Source organism: Numida meleagris, chromosome 2, assembly GCF_002078875.1.
Source record: "Numida meleagris isolate 19003 breed g44 Domestic line chromosome 2, NumMel1.0, whole genome shotgun sequence".
NCBI lineage: Eukaryota > Metazoa > Chordata > Aves > Galliformes > Numididae > Numida > Numida meleagris.
The window spans coordinates 109,009,525-109,025,577 of NC_034410.1; the positions used below are offsets into that span (position 1 = coordinate 109,009,525).

At 41.2% G+C, this 16,053-nt stretch overlaps 1 protein-coding gene across 12 annotated transcripts; it reads right to left on the reverse strand.

Annotated features, from left to right (window-relative positions):
- LOC110393634 (predicted GPI-anchored protein 58) lies at nt 232-16,047 on the reverse strand. 12 transcript variants are annotated; one of them, XR_002435069.1, is made up of 6 exons: nt 15,342-16,047; nt 14,254-14,357; nt 13,518-13,721; nt 11,316-11,443; nt 3,593-3,705; nt 232-347 (listed from the first exon to the last, which is right to left on the reverse strand). XR_002435069.1 is itself a non-coding variant. In XM_021386709.1 (6 exons), the coding sequence occupies exons 3-6, from the start codon at nt 15,456-15,458 to the stop codon at nt 13,131-13,133; spliced, it is 465 nt and encodes a 154-aa protein (XP_021242384.1). In that variant the 5' UTR covers nt 15,459-15,501; nt 15,588-15,668; nt 15,840-16,047; the 3' UTR covers nt 12,088-13,130. The 12 variants fall into 12 exon arrangements, 9 of the variants coding, with proteins under 9 accessions (XP_021242388.1, XP_021242385.1, XP_021242386.1 ...); XR_002435070.1 differs by lacking the exon at nt 232-347 and adding an exon at nt 2,945-3,290; XM_021386709.1 differs by lacking the exons at nt 232-347; nt 3,593-3,705; nt 11,316-11,443 and adding an exon at nt 12,088-13,170 and having other exon boundaries at nt 15,342-15,501; nt 15,588-15,668; nt 15,840-16,047.

Sequence of the window (16,053 nt, forward strand, 5' to 3'; positions counted from 1 at the left end):
CTGGAAAGAAGATTCTTGTTCTGTTTTCACTATTTGGCTCCCATCTCTGCTCTCTGGGGTGAGATTTTCAGCTCTGTGCTGAGGGAGGTTGTCAGCACATTGCCAGCTATATAACTATCTAGCCAACCCCGTATGACTTTTGTTCTTTTTTTTTTTTTTTTTTTTTTTTTTAAGCTAAATAGATGTGGCTTCATTTTAAAATGTACCTTACCTTCTTTCATGGATAAAGGTGTTTACATCACTTTGAAATCATATTGCAAAGCTGACATGCTAGCGTGGAATGGTATTGATAGAATTTTCCTTTCCAAATTGCAGAGGCAGTTTCATCCTTCAGACTTGAAAATATCCTAGAATTGTTGTAGTGGTAAACATTTAAAGCTCAATAAATTAGCTGGTAAATTCTTTTTGTTATTTTATCACGCGGATCCGAACAGGACATTTTGTTTTCATTTCCTTTTATTTCTTCTCCAGTTTAAAAACAATTTTGTAAGGCAGATGAGTAGTTAGCACTCTTGCAATATATTTTGCTGTTATTGATATAGGTGCTCCAATATAAACAGCTAATGAATGAAGTTGGAATTTTTTCAGGATTCTTGCAATCCTGGATAAAAGCATGCTTTGCTAAATCTGCTCATGTTTTACACTGACCGTTGGATTGGAGTTTCTTTGCAGCACTCTTGCCAAGTATTTCTCAAACAAGAATATACATATATTGTTCATAAACTCTTTGAATTAAAATGCAGTGATCTTTCTCTTAAAGAGCTTTGGAACAAGATTTTTATCAGAAAATCATGCCAAACAATAGAGCTTGTCTTCAGGAAGGCAGCATTTGAACTGAAGGGTCTGACTGAAAGGCAGGTTTTCATAACAACATACACATTCAAGTATAATATTTATTAAACTGGGCTGAGAGACTTCTGCGCCTTCTCTTCTCCATACTGAACAAGCCCAGCTCCCTCAGCCTGTATTCATAGGAGAGATGATCCAGCCTCTGATCGTCTTCATGGCCCTCCTCTGGACCTACTCCAACAGCTCCACATCTTTCTTGTACTGAGGGCCTGAGACCTGGGTGCAGTACTGCAGATGGGGCCTCACGTGGGAGGAGTAGAGGGAACAATCCTCTCTCTCTCTGCTCGCCACCCCTCTTCTGATGCAGCCCAGCATATAGCTGGCCTTCTGGGCTGCAAGAGCACACTGCTGGCTCATGTCAAGCATCAGAACCCCCCAAGTCCTTCTAGACAGGGATGCTCTCAATCCATGATAGTCCAAGCCTTACAACTTGAGAGAAATTAGCCATGCCCTTTAAGAGCTATCACTATTAATCTTTCACGTTGCAACATTTGGGAGGCTGCGTTTCCTCTACTGTAAAGATGAAGTGTTTCCTTATTTCCATATTAGTATAAAATAAAGTTTGAGAAATGTAGTGTTTCATTATCAATTTCATTAGTGTCTGTATCAGTAATAACTGCTTTGTATTTAACTATTGTTACCCCTACACGATTACTCATCACTTACTTGATTTCAAATGCAGTAGGCTGAAATGTAATTACAATCATAAAGTCAAAAGATCCAATAAAGTTGTATTTTTATGTAGGATTTGGTATTAACTTCTCTAACAAGTGGAAAAAAACAGTGGTTGGTACTATGAATGTACATGACTGTGTATAGCACTAAGTTATTAAAACTGTGAATATTACTATAATTTTTTTTTAATGTGAACCTTATTCACTAGTTTTTGGCAGCATCCGTGGTGTGCTCTGGGGGAGAAAAATGAAGAATCCACAAGTTTTTTAAAGAACTAAAAATTCTTGCTATAAATTCCTCTATGGTAGGTAAGTAAAATTGGTACCCTTTGGAAATAACTGTTCTCCATTAGTTTAGATCTATGCATGGAACACTTCATTCTTGTGTATTCTTCCTTGGCATTTTTTCTTCCATATGAAATAAGAGAACTCTTGCTAATTTATGGCTACATCTTTGCAGAACATGTCAATGCTTTTATATTATTAGTAGTAGTAGTATTTGAATTTATGCTTATTATTTATATTCCCATATCATCTTCAAATTATGGGCAGCATGAGCAAACCAACATTCCCATTCATCACTTTCTTCACTGGACAGCAGAAGGCAGCATTCTTATCTACTGGAGTTCAGGCAATTTCAAAGTGAACAAAAAAAACAGCAGCGACAGTAACTGGGGCTGTGTGCCCATCCTCATGCTGTGTGAACAGGGAAAGCTTTGAGACAGCATTTTTTTGTGGAATAGAATTGTACCAGGACTTAATAAATTAAAAAATAAAATAAAATTGTGTTTAGTTAGTAAGTGAAGGGATTTGGGAGAGGAGTAACTTTTAGAAACACAGTTCCTTTTAGTCTAGTAACTGATATCAATTAAAGAAATCCTTTTGCTTAAAGTACAGACATGAATGCAAAGTAGGCTTTAGCTGCAAATACAGATTGACAGATATAGTTTTCAGATTCTTGCTTTGATTGGTTGGTTGATCAATCTGGGCAGCACTGTGAGCTTCTCAACTGATAGTCTGCAATGCATTTTACTATATTATAGGAACTTCAAATACATTGGAAGTCAGTTGCAGTTTGTATAAAAGAAATTCACTGTTTACATGGAGAGTTTTTATCCTAAAATTCAAAAAAATAGGAAAAATTGTTTTGCTGCTTTAATGCCTTTCAATGATTTTTTTGAGAAGGTGGTCTGTAAATCAATACGATTGTGTATTTTCGTTACTTTGCTGGGAAATTTGTTTAAATGTTTTAAAATGTGTGTCTGAAATGGTAGTTATCCATTACTAGAGGTAACTTCAAAGATGCCTTCAAGAAATAAATACAGGTTTAGATTTTCTTTATCTTTGTCACAAAGTTTATTTGTTGATTCTGGAGGAATTAAATTGATAAATGCAGTGCTCAGGTAGCACCCTGTGACATTTTAACCTGGGTTCAAAGCTTCTCTTGTAGCTCACCTCCCTCGGAGAACCTTTGATGTTCTTACATTCAGTCACCCATCATTTGCTATTGTCTTAAGTATTTACCCTCTGGAGTTTATTTAGGAAAGGTATTCTAGGATGTAGCAGAATATCTTAAACAGAACCATGGTAGCATAGAGATGCTTGCGGAGAAGTTAATCACCTGTGATCTGTCATGTACTTAGCATAAATTGCAAAGTCAATACTGCACATATGTGATTCTGGATTTATTTATTCTTGTTTTCTTCTTTTCCAAACTGCTCCTCAGACTTGAGATTTCAATAGCTGATCAAGTATCTGGCCAAATCTCTGTTGCACAGATAATCTTATTAGATTCTCCAAGGTGATTAATGTGAATTAAAACAAACAAATAAATGACCAAAAAAAAAAAATCCCAAACAGACAGATTTTGATTTACTGCTGATTGATAGGGAGAACAGGTTTGTGCCCCCATGTACTGAAGCTGGAACCATTTTGGATGACAGTGGAGCAAGGATATAAAGTAGACATATGAAAATGAAAGTAAATTTACTCCATTTAAAACTTTCAGAGAGAACTATTTTCTTTAACAATATTTTTCAATATACAGAAAAAAATCAATACGGAGTTACCTGAGAATCTGTCATGCAATCCAGTGACTTCTAATGTATCTAGCATATCTAGCAGGGAGAGATTAATTACTTCAACATCCTTGATTACCGGTTTTAACTTTATGCAACATGGTCTAGAAAAGGACAAAATAAAATATACCACTTAATGTTTAATATCTGTTAAAAGTGAGAAAGTATCTATATGCTTCATTGAAAGAAATCTTCATAATTTTCTTTCTGTGATGGCATTCAAACTTGAGTCTTCATTCTGAATTTAAAATTGTTAAGCTCCAACATTACACTTGAGTTAGGAAATGCTCCTCAAAAGTTAGCTGAAAAACAGCTTTTCAACCTATAATTACTTTTTCTATACATTACAATTTTAATATTTTTTTACAGCTTTGTGTGAGCAATTAGTAATACATGCATGTAGAAGATTTATGCTGTCCTGTTTACTGAGAATATGAAATAGCTCCTTAGGTATTTGATAACTGAAATGACTGGAACACCTCTCTTCTGTTCATAGCAAGTCTGAGCAGTGAGACTAATTGACTTTATGCAGTTGAAAAATAGACTGTGAAGAACTGTGCAATCTGAGTGTGCAACATGAAATCAGAACTGCACAGTTAGACCTCTCCCTCCAGGGGGACACTGCTGTCAGATTATTTGTTTGCATACTACCTGTGTGTAAGATTTATATACTTAATTTTATTTGAGAAAGACAGTTTTTGTTTGATGCCAAAAAAAGAAGTTCAGTTCTGTGAATTCACTGTTTTAGAGATCTACAGAGGGGCATTATTAACTAGTAATATAGTGAGGTCTGAATGTAACTTAGGAAATGATACATTTTTCAGCAGTTTTTGAATAGCTGTTCCTAAATGAACAAAATCACACTAGAAAAGATAAATAAAACCTATTTATGGGTTATTATAAATGAAGGAAACTTCAGGAGCTGACTAATCTGTCACCTCACAGGTTGCCAGGAGGCTCTGGAGTCTCCTCCTTGGGGACCTTCAGCAGCTGCCCGGACATGGGCCTGGACTCCCTGCTCTGGGTGTCCCTACTGGACACCCTCTTCTCTTAGGACTGAGGAAAGTTCACTTTACAGGCTGCAAAGAATGTTCATATCCACATAGCCCACTGTGATGTATTTTTTTTTCTTCCTTCAGCAGTATGATACAGTTGTCTGGCATTTGAAGTGATCTACAATTACTTCTCAAATCCTTTTCTTCAGTACTGCTTCTTGCTTCAAAGTTCATTATCCATAATGTAGATTTTTTTCTGCATCACCAACATACCTTGCATTTGTCCCTTAGATTATTTTCTACAATTTTTAGGCTAGTTCTGAAATATTCAAGACAGTTTTGAATTACGGTCTTGTTCTTAAAGCTCCTTTATGCCCCTCCTAAATTGCTGCAAGTTTGCAAGTATAATAAATATATGCCTTCTTTCTACCAGTCAGCTAGGTAGAAAAGTCAGCAACAGGGCAAGGGGAAATGGTTTTAAACTGGAAGAGGGTAAATTTAGACTAGATATCAAGAAGAAATTCTTTACTGTGGAGGTGGTGAGACCCTGGAACAGGTTGCCCAGTGAAGCTGTGGATGCCCCCTCCCTAGAAGCATTCAAGGCCAGGCTGGATGGGGCTTTGAGCAACCTGGTCTAGAGGGAGGTGTCCCTGCCTATAGCAGGGGGTTTGGAACTGGATGAACTTAAAGGTCCCTTCCAACCTAAACCATCCTATGATTCTATGAAAACGTATTTTTACTGCTAATTGATACATATAAAACTCCAGCCTACTTGTCCTTCCATTTTGATACTGAACCATTGATTAACAATGTCTGACTATGATTCTACAAAGCAAATGAAAAAATTATGATGGAAATTCCTAATGTGGAGGTCGCGCTACGAGAAACAAAGGATATCTGTGATTTACTGTAAACAATATATATTTCTAATGATTACACGTGTTTGTAGAGGATCTTATCCTGAAGAATTCAAAAATTCTGTTAGGAGGCATAAGGGAATACTTATCACAAAAAACATGTAGATGTCATTTGGATGGACTACAGCTGTGGCTGTAGTACAAATGGCACTACCCAGTGTTTAGAAATGCAAAATTAAAAAAACAACACTTCTTCTGTGGGATTCTTCCTCCTTCTTTTTAATTAACTTTCTCCAGTCTGTAAGGTAAATGCTTAATATTAGGCAGTATAAAATCATTGTGTAAATCAAACTATAATGAAATAAATTACCCAAACTGGAATTTGATCTATATTACATCAGCAGTTTCAATACTTAATTTTACAAAAAGGTAAAAATGTTTTCTTATGGAATGTTCAAAAATATTGTGTTATTTAAATGTGAGTGTTTAGATGTATAATTTTTTCAATATCTCTGAATGATTTTTTCCTGATAATTTTGTATGTCATATGCTTGGGTGTAAAACAGGATTTACAAAAGGAGTAATAGTATCTGATTCATTCACTCATTTATTAGTGGAATAAGTATTTTAAAAAATCACAGTTAATTATTTCTTGTTTCCTAGTTTTCTACTCCTGTAGTCAGAGATTATGGTACTCATTTAAAATAAAGCTGCAGCTTGCCATAATGCCTTTTGTACACAAAAATTATGAAAAAGATCAAGTACAGTGGTGTTATGTAGTCATATGTACTATACAGTAAGTATGGAAGATTGCTTATTCATTATGCTAATTTATATACAAATATAGCCATTGTTATTTGGTGTGTATGATACTATACTTTATAGTCTTCTAGAATCAATAGGAAAAAAAGTTACCTAAACTTAGGAGGAGAGTTAAGCCACAGTTCCAGAATTAGCTCACAGAATGCACAGTAAAAGTAAAGTTTGAATTTGGCTTGGTTTCCTCTTCTAATGATCTTTTGAACAATTGATTTACCCTTTTACCAACTGACTGTAATCAGTCTGGTATTCCTAATCTCTGATTAGTTATCCTACCCAAAGCTCTTGGGCGTAATCTGCTAAACAGTCCTAATGATGCTCTGATTCCCATGGTGCTAAAAAGCAGGAATATGGACAAAAGGGAAGCTGAAACCAGTATTTTAGCTCCACATAGAAAATGCACTTAGCCCTGAAGAGGGAAAACGAAGAGGTTCACAATCCATGGTCTTTTACTCATCTAATGAAGTATAGGGCAGGTTGTTTAGAACATGTTTGTCCACAGTTCCCAAAGCTTCAGAAGATTGTCAGTAATGCTAACATATATTTGTAAAGCACTTATTGGATGAAAAATACTATATAAATGCCTTTTTGTACCAAGAAGTTGTACAAAAGCTGCATTTGGAAGAAGTGTGAACTCCACATTTTTTCAGAATGCCCTCAATTGCAAGACAAAAAACAATAGGTAGAAGCTTGATAAACACAACTTCTGATTGATTATCTAGCATTGCGGTTACATGGGAACTCTAAAGTAGTGCTATATCCTCTTACTGTCTTGCTCTAATTTGTGATACAATGGTGGTTCCAAGTAATGTCCAGTTTAGTGTGCAAGAAAAAGGTGAAGCTGCAGCTGTTTTTGTAGTGTTGGTGTGTTGTGCACTCTTCAGAGTCTTCTCAAATGATCGTTCTCTGTTTCTTCCTTGCTGGACTACACTGCTATTTAGAGAGCTCCACTGAGCTCAAGCTGGAATTCCTTTTCAATCTAGTCCAAGAGATGGTTAAATGCTTCAGATTGAGAACTTTGGTTTTTAATTATTTGTTGCTGTGAAACTTACACATGATTGATTTGGAACTGGAAACATTTCTCAATACTATCAACACTGCAACCAACTCTTCCTCTAGAATTCAAGCTGGTTAGTCATTTCTTAACTGTTTTTAACAGAGCAATGCATAATAACTTGTTCTCAAAAGAAAACTTTCCTTGTTGAATGTATCATTCTGCAAAGTAACTAGATTTATTGATTCTGGCTGGAAATTTAAAGCATGACCTTGAATGCTTTGTGATCTTCCCAGACACGTGTCCAAATTACTTCTGGTGCCATGTATTGTATTAAATTCACATTATTATTTAAATTCTTCCTGGAAAAAAATATATTCAACTGAGCTATTTTCTGAAAGTACACCACTGAATTTTAGGGAGCTGAAAATTTATTTACTATATTTACTGTCTGTCACAGAGATACACTTTTCAACTCACTTCTTTTCCAGTACTGTAGGACAGATGTTGACCTTCACCTTTATAAAAAGCAGCGTTAATGTATAGTTAGTGGGTGGATGAAATCACATGAAATATATGTGAACCTATAAGTTCTTCATATGTGATTAATGATGAATATAAGATGTGCCTTGTAAAAGCAAGAAATAATCAGCAGTCTTAACCTTAATAGTAATAATCACAGAATCATAGAATGGCTTGGGTTGGAAGGGACCCAGGGATCATCAAGTTTCAATCCCCCTGCTGCAGGCAGCATTGCCAGCTGCTGGGTCAAATATTAGGTCAGATTGCCCAGGGCCCCATCCAGCCTGCCCTTAAACACCTCCAGGGATGAGGCATCCACAACCTCTCTGGGCAACCTGTTCCAGCACCTCACCGCTCTCTCAGTAATAATAAAAATCAAACAATAAAAATAATAAATAATAAAAATCATAATGAAACATATAGCTTAGGCAACTACATACTACAGTATTACATGTTATTTCTAGTTATTGTAAGTAGTGTCATTGCAGCTGTCTGATCAGTTGCTGTGACAACACTACTAGCTTTTGATTCTAGTGTTGTAAGAAGTGAGTGTTGTACGCCTCTCCTCCTCCCTCTGGACTTAATCCAGTAAAATCAGTTTGTGAGAGTGTACACGTCACAAGCTGGCAAAGTATTTCTGCAAGGGCTGTGCTTCTGCTGTGACAGCATCTGAATGCATATCACAATTCACCAGTTTTCAAATACAGATTTTTAAAATTTCTTTTATTGGAGCTCTAGTAAAGGAAAAAATAGCTTCACTATATTTTTTTCCTTTGAATGAGAAAATGATAAGGCATATTCGCTAATCACTTTCAGGTAGCAGCGGTGGTTGCTTTGAGTCTAAGGACTTTTTGAAAAGTGAAATGTGAGATTTCAGGCTGAGCCAATGACATAGAAGGCTGTGCTTTGTAAACAGAGGCATGAAGTCAGTAAGCATAATGGTCAAATGTTCTATCACGTAGCTGCTTAGTGGAAAAATCAGCCATTGAATATTTCACCATTTTGTGTGCTCAACAGTAAGAGCTCTTTGAGACACAAATGTAAACCCTGCACGCATCTGTCAAAGGGATTCTCTGCATGCCATACTCATGCCTGTATGCAATTTGGTAACTAAATAACTTCGTCTTATCTTCTTGTTTTAATTCAAATGAATTTGGTGCTCCTGTAAAGCGAAGTGATAGGCTTGTGACTTGCTACTGCTATTGTAAAGTCTGGTGTCTAGTCAGGGAAAGCTGATTGATCAGCAGGTCTCCAGGAACAAGGACCCCTTCCAAAGACACTTGATATATCCAGTTTTAGTTCTCTGATCACATATTGAAATAAAAATGAGCTGATTGTACTTCATAATGTTTCTGAAGCTATAGTCTGCAATGAAACCCCCAAGAATTAGTCTGAAATCATTTGCATGCTTATTAATTGCACCCTTATGTACTGCTTACTGTATCAAGTCTTCATTAGAGAATCTCAGCATCCAGAATGGCGGCAGTTGGCAGGCACCTCTGGGTCCATCTGCTCCAACCACTGCCCAAGCTGGGACACAGAGCAGGGTGTCCAGGACCTCAGTGTTTGGAGTTTGCTATTAAATCTGTCTGCCAGGTGGCAAACCTAAAGAATTAAAAATCCTTCCACCCACTCATAAAAAATTGATTCCACAGATAGATTTGGGTTTTTTTGTTGTTGTTGTTTTGTTTTGTTTTTAATGGAAATAAGATAATCAGTGCACTTTGGCTTTTACTTATCAGTACTTTTGGTCTATGCTTTGGCATCTACTGACTTCTTCTGGCTAGAAAGAATAACGCTGAAAAAACAAAGTGGAGAGCAAAGAAGACAAAGCAAAGGTAGTAACTTTATATTATCTCATGATATTGAAGGGGGGGAAAAAGGACGGATACCAGGAGGCATGCAGCTGCAGGTAATCACGTAGTTCTTCAGTTTGACTTTAAAGAATGCCTAAGAACTGCTAATACAGTAGAGGGTTGCTTCTTTCCCTTGAGGGAATATGAAGTGAGAGGTGTCTTTTTTTTCTGAAATACTTTTTCTATTTGAAAAAAATTACTTAAAAACTGTAATACTTTCTTTTCAGTGTAATGGCTTTAAATATTCTGTAGAAATATATTTCAAATATAATATCACAAACAGTACACAGAAGGGACAACATAAAATGTTTACGTGTCCAGATGCTGCAGATATGAGGATGGTTTCCCTGAGAAATGTTCCACTTGGAAGACAGACATAGCAGCTTCTTCACTAAAGTGCCTTTTGTGCTGCAAAAACTATTAATCAAGCAGCTATGTGGTTCTTTACAGTTCTGTTCTTTCCTCTTCGTGGTACATCTGTGTAGCTGCCTCAGTTGGAACAAAGATTTGGGTGAGTTGTATGGACGCTCCCCGGACAGCAGGTTGGTCGTACTACAAGCATTGGCTTTTGGGGAAAATGGGCTCCCTCTGGTGAGTGGTTGAGTGCTTGTCAACTGAACCACCTGGGTGTTCGGGATTGTCCTGGTTCGGATCTCATTTTTACATGCACTGTCACAGTACTTGAGCACCCACATATAAAGTGTTACTGGCAAGCGCCAGCAGTTGCTGTCTTTATTTTACGAAGTGGACAACATTTTGCACTAGTGAGCCTTGCAATGCTTTGCTAACTGGGAAACTGACCACGGGCATGTCAGTACCCTATAAAAATTTAGGTATTACAGGTATTTAAGATAATTTTGGATTGCTTCAATCCTAACTCTCACCTTTGTAAATCATCAATGTTGTTGGTTAATATTTCTTAGGCATTTTTCAGTTTATTCTGTGCTCAGGGATTTACTGCCTTTATGTTTTGTAGGTTGCTAGTCTGAACTGAAAGACATAAATACACTTTGCTTTTGTAAAGAGTGTGTGTATACACATCTAATGTTGGAAATTAAAGCTCCATAGTCATCCTCTTTGCTTCATTAATTCAAATCTCTGCTGGCTTTAATTGTTGAGGGATATGAAAGTGGTGCAGTGAGGTACTATATAAACCACCTCCTCAAGATTTGACCTGACTCTTAACAATGTAAAAGGTTGCTTATCATTAAATTTATCATTGAAGCAAGGTTTCTAAATTGAATATTATCCCAGCATTTACATCCACAGCTTGGTTAAACAGGCATCCTGTCTTAATGGAACTGGGAAGCTGGTGAGAGCTGGGGAGAAATCATCTTAGATCTTGCAGGTTGTTTGCAGTAGAAGTGAGAATCTCTAGTTCTTGATCTAGCTCCAGAGCAGGTTTATTGAAATTCCTGTTTTCTTTTTAAAGTTTTCAGTTCTCTGTGATAACCAGTCTCTCATCCTTTCAGTAAATAGCCTTCAAAGGATGTTGTGGAGATAAAGCAGCCATGTGAAGGGGACAAAAGAGGAGGAAAGGGGACTTTTGGTCCCTAGGTTTTATTCAAACAGAAATAGACCAAATAAAATAGGTGTGAATGCTGAAGTACACCTAGATAATTCTAAACATATCTCAAGGCCAAATAATAATGACTGGATCAAAAACCCCACCTGAATTACTTAGGCATTTTTTTTCCAATGCAGTTGCTAGCCTTGGCAGCTGTGATGGGGTGAGTTCCATTTTCTCTCATGGCTCAGTATAAGTTGTAGATGATCAGAACACCAAACAGTCATGCATTCTAGGCAGAGAAACAAAATTGTACCCGGTAAAGCAAGCAGATGAAACTGGGAGCTCTGAAACCGTGACACATTTGGCGAACAGTAATCGTTAAAAACACGATCACATTGACTAGTTTGGATCTGGAAGGAGAGCAGCTTTTTCCCATGGTCTGCAGCTTTCAATGATGCTTCAGTGAAATTGCGAGTGGAATATTAATCAATGAGCTAAAAATAATTCTCTCTTTATCTATTAATAATAATCAGGAAAGATAAACATCATAAATCTCAACACTTGCAGCTACCAATAACCCAAACCTTCCATCTGCCTGATTTAATTTATTTTCATAGCTTAATTTATGAATGTAAATGTCAGATGTCAGGAGCTGCAGTGCACCTAATTATTGAATATAATTACAAAGAAAAAAAAAAGAGAAAATCGGGACTATTTTCACTGGGCAAATTTTCAGATTACAAACTTAAACAATTTAATATTTTGTTTTGCAAAAACGGCATCGAATTTTATACTCAGAGGTCTTGGGTATAAAGAAAGCCCTTTTTGATCATGTACGAAGAGATATTCTTATATTACCCAAGGAAAGAAAAGTGAGAGATTCTTTGCTTGTCGTTTGTTTTGTTTTCAATAAATATCTCACTGTCAATCTTGTTAGAAAAAAAAGGTTTTATTTGGCTTTAGCGTCATTGAAGGATTAAATATGTTTTTACTTTCTTTCTGAGCTCGTCCATCACTGCTGACTGATCAGAACTGCAGGCAGCAAGCTCTTGAAATCGGAACTGTTGCTGTCGTTTCATAGTGTTGTCAGTAGCACTAATGTACTTCTGCTGAGCTGCCGGCAGTAAGGATGCTTACATATGCCAAAATCCCAGCTCATCCCTTCTGTGATGAGAAGTAGTCGGTGTGAGGGGACACTGGCTTCCCAGCTTCAGCCACAGCAACTTTCACATCTGTGTAACGTAGCAATTTTGGGGGGGCTAAATACAATGCTCTTTACACCTGTGAAATGCTGTGAGACTTTGCTGCCTACTTAGGAAAGCAATATATACATATATGCTATAAAGCTAACATACACCATCATAGCACATAGTAGTATAGTCCACCTTCTAGAGCATATTTTATTAGATTCTTTCATTCTGGCCTTAGTAAGCATAGTCTGGGAGCTGAGTGGTGGCAAAGAGGAAATCCATTTCATCCCGGCATCGTTGGGATTGGCTTTAGTTGTATGGTTACATGAGTGTCCTTCACAAAGCCATAACTTTAGCATCTATCTAGCTTGTCCCGATATACCTTGCACCAGTACAAATTTGTCGTGGCTCCTCTGACATAAAACCAGCACAAATGGGCTGCCTCGAATTGTTTAGTTCAGTTCAGATGCCTGATCTTTTGGAGTGGATCCAGCATTGTATAAAGCTTTTTTTTTTTTTTTTTTAATTACTTGCACGTACTTAAGTATAAAAACGGACAGGATTTGTGTTCTTGGAAATGCAGGCTTGGGGAGCTCTGCCCGGCCCCAGGCACCGCTCTGTGCTTGGTCCTGTGCAGCTCAGCCTTGAACGGAAGGGCAGGAAAGCCGTAATGACAGCTCCTGGTGCAGTCCAAACGTATTTTAATTTCACTGAGAAAAACACAACCGCTTTGTGATCTTAGCGATCTCAGTGATCTGTGAGATCTTTGTAATGCTGAATTAATCTTCATGTACAATGAGCGGCTCCGATCTCGATTACGTTGTTCCTAATACGAAGAAAGAGCCATTTCCAGGCTCCCGTCGGCTTCATTGGGGTTTCTGTAATCCCACACCCCAGCCGCGCTCTCTCTGCTCCCCGCGTCCCTCCCGCCCTTCCCACGCCTCTGATGGATGCCCTGTCCCGGGGTCAGGAAGGCGGCACGGCCGCCCAGAGCAGCGCCTGCAGCCTCGGGACGGGGTTTAACCCCTTCCCGGGAGCTCCGAGCTCCTCCGCGATGCGCTGCTCTCCCCTCCCTGCCCCGGGCCGTTCGGGAGCGGCCGAACCCGCGGTCCCCAGCGAGCAGCGGCACCTCTCGGGCTCCGGGCGCTGCCGGCCAGGGGGAAGCGCTCTTACCTGCGCCCGGGATCCCGCACGCCGCTCTGCTCCCTCAGCAGCCGCGGGGTCGGGAGCTCCGCGGTGTCCTCCCGGCTCCTCTGTGAGCCCGGGGAGGCTCCGCGCTGCGTGCGGCGGGGGCGGAGGGCTCGGGGCAGCTCGGCGGAGTTCGGCTTGCGGTGTGCGATGGTGCAGGGGAACCGGGCACCTTTCGGATGCCGGGGGCTGTGATTTGGGTGGAAAGCAGTTAACGTTATGTCGAGATGTTAGAGTTTGGAAAGAGATTTTTTTTATATATACATTTTATATATTTTTAATAGATACTTAGATTTTAGATTTTAATAGATTTTATTTTATCCCTTCAGCAGTACGCCATCCCTGGGCAGCGGCTCCGAGCTCCGCACACTTTCCCAACGCAAAGTCCCGAAAGTTTCTTTATTCGGGACGATTTCTTTGCACATCACTTAATGTAAACGGTTTGGGACTGCCTAAAGGAGGCAAAGCGCGTTGCCTTTAAGTACGCGTTAAAAAGAAAAAAAAAAAAAAAGGCCTCTGCCTTGAGAAAGGCTCGGTTCGCAGGAAACCCTCCGGATGTTTGCTGCTTTTCATGTGGCATTTGTGGTCGGCTCTGATAACGGCGCGCTCCGTGAGGGCCCCGAAATAGAAGCGCGGCTCTCTGCGGAGGATCCCCGCGCTGCGCTCGGTCGGGTTTAAAAGGTCATCGGGAGTCGGGGGCGGGGGGGAGTTTGCGGCTCACCTCGGGGCCACGGGGGGGTCGGGAAGCGCCGGGAGCTTTCGGGGAAGCGATGTGGGGCCTTGCTGCTCGGGGAGCGGTGAGTTGGGCTCGGAAGCACCTCGACGCTGAAAGCAGAACGGGAGAAAAAAGAAAAACCGTCTGTGGAGCGCTGGAAGGGCTCCGAGCTGGCAGCGCTCCTGCACGAAGCTGGGCTCGGTTGGGTTCAGAGCGCACCTGGCGTTCTTTGATCCGCGCTCACTGAGCTGGAGGAGCGCTCCGCACAAATCGCCCAAAGGCGGCAGCTCACTTCATCACCTCACGTTTTCTGCTGAAAGCGACAGCCCTAAAATTACCGTGAAGCACATTCACGGCGAGCTCGTTCGGGGTTTGTTCCCTGGACTCAAGAAACCATTTCTGCTGAGCGCAACGAGGGGGGCGGGCGGGCACTGTAACGAGATCGGCTCGGGACAAGGTGGCACCCGGGGTGCGGGGAGCTCCTCGGGGCTGCTGTGTTCTCCGGCGCCGGGCTGGGCTGGGGCCGGCCCGGCGGAGGCTGCGAGCACACCGATCCGTCAGGGCACCGCGCCGTTGCCTTTTACTGACTGCTTAGCTCGAAAGCCGGCTTGCTTTCTCCGTGTTCTGTCCTGCGCACGGAGAAGTACGCTTCCCTCGAGCGCGACTGTGCTTCAGATAAGGTTCGGATCCCACTTAATTCCGAACGTTCCCCGGGTATCACCCGGCAGCAAGCCTTCCTCGGGCACTCGGCCCAGGGCCGGGGGGTCTGGACGTGTTGCAGACCTCAGCCACAAAGGAGTTCCTGGCACAGGGACCTCAGAAAAGCGCCCGATACAGCGCCCCGACGGCGGGGGCAGCTGGAGGGCACCCAGTATGCTCCTGGGTGCCCTCAACAATCCTATGGTTATTGATTTCTATATGACATATAGATATACACACGAGGGCTGGGTTCTGCAGGCAGAATACCCCGCTGAATTGCTTTTACAAATACATTGTGTTGTTGTAGGGATGGTGGTATTGTGCGTTTGGATGCAATCAGTGCACGCACATACAGGGACGAACACTGTCGTTGACTGCTCTGCTTTTTGCTGTACCTGGTGTAAGGGAGATGTAGGGCTGGCGCGTGTGTGCGAACAGGGGTGAAACGAACCCCGGCTCCTGGCTGGGCTGGGGCAGGTGCCCCTCCTCAGACAGCGGTTCGGCCCCTGCATCGGGGATACCCCGAGGCGTCAGAGCTCTGGGAGCCGTTCGCTGCTGTGGAACCGAAGAGCACAACGGAGAGGGGGACGTCAACGCAAGGTGTCTCGAAGTGAGCACGCTCCACGATGCCGGTGTCTCACCTTGCTCACTACCGCTGTGTTTCCGTCATTTATAAAACCCGCACTGGACCAGCGGGTGCACGGCACCGGGTTTTAAGCTGCCTGAGTGAGGAAATAAGATGTTCGAACGAGATAAAGGCAATGCTGCCTTCTTTCGTTTCATTTCGCTGAGAATCCTTACAGTGCCGGTTTATGTGACCAAAGCGGGTGCCCTTATCCAAATACATTTTCGGTCTTCACTTGGAAGGTGATGAGGGTTTGGCTGATTCTTACCAAGCCGCCTTCCAACTGTGCCTACAACCCAGTCCCGTGGTGCCATGGACTGCGTAGATGCTCCTGGAAATGCTCTGTCCCTTCCACCGATGTCGTGTCACTGCGGTTTCAGTGGCCGTGGGGCTCCAGACGGCAGCGCCCCATTATCACCGCGCCGACGGCTGGCCCAGGCCCCCCAGTCCCAATAGGCGGAGCGGCCAGGGCCGGCCCCCGC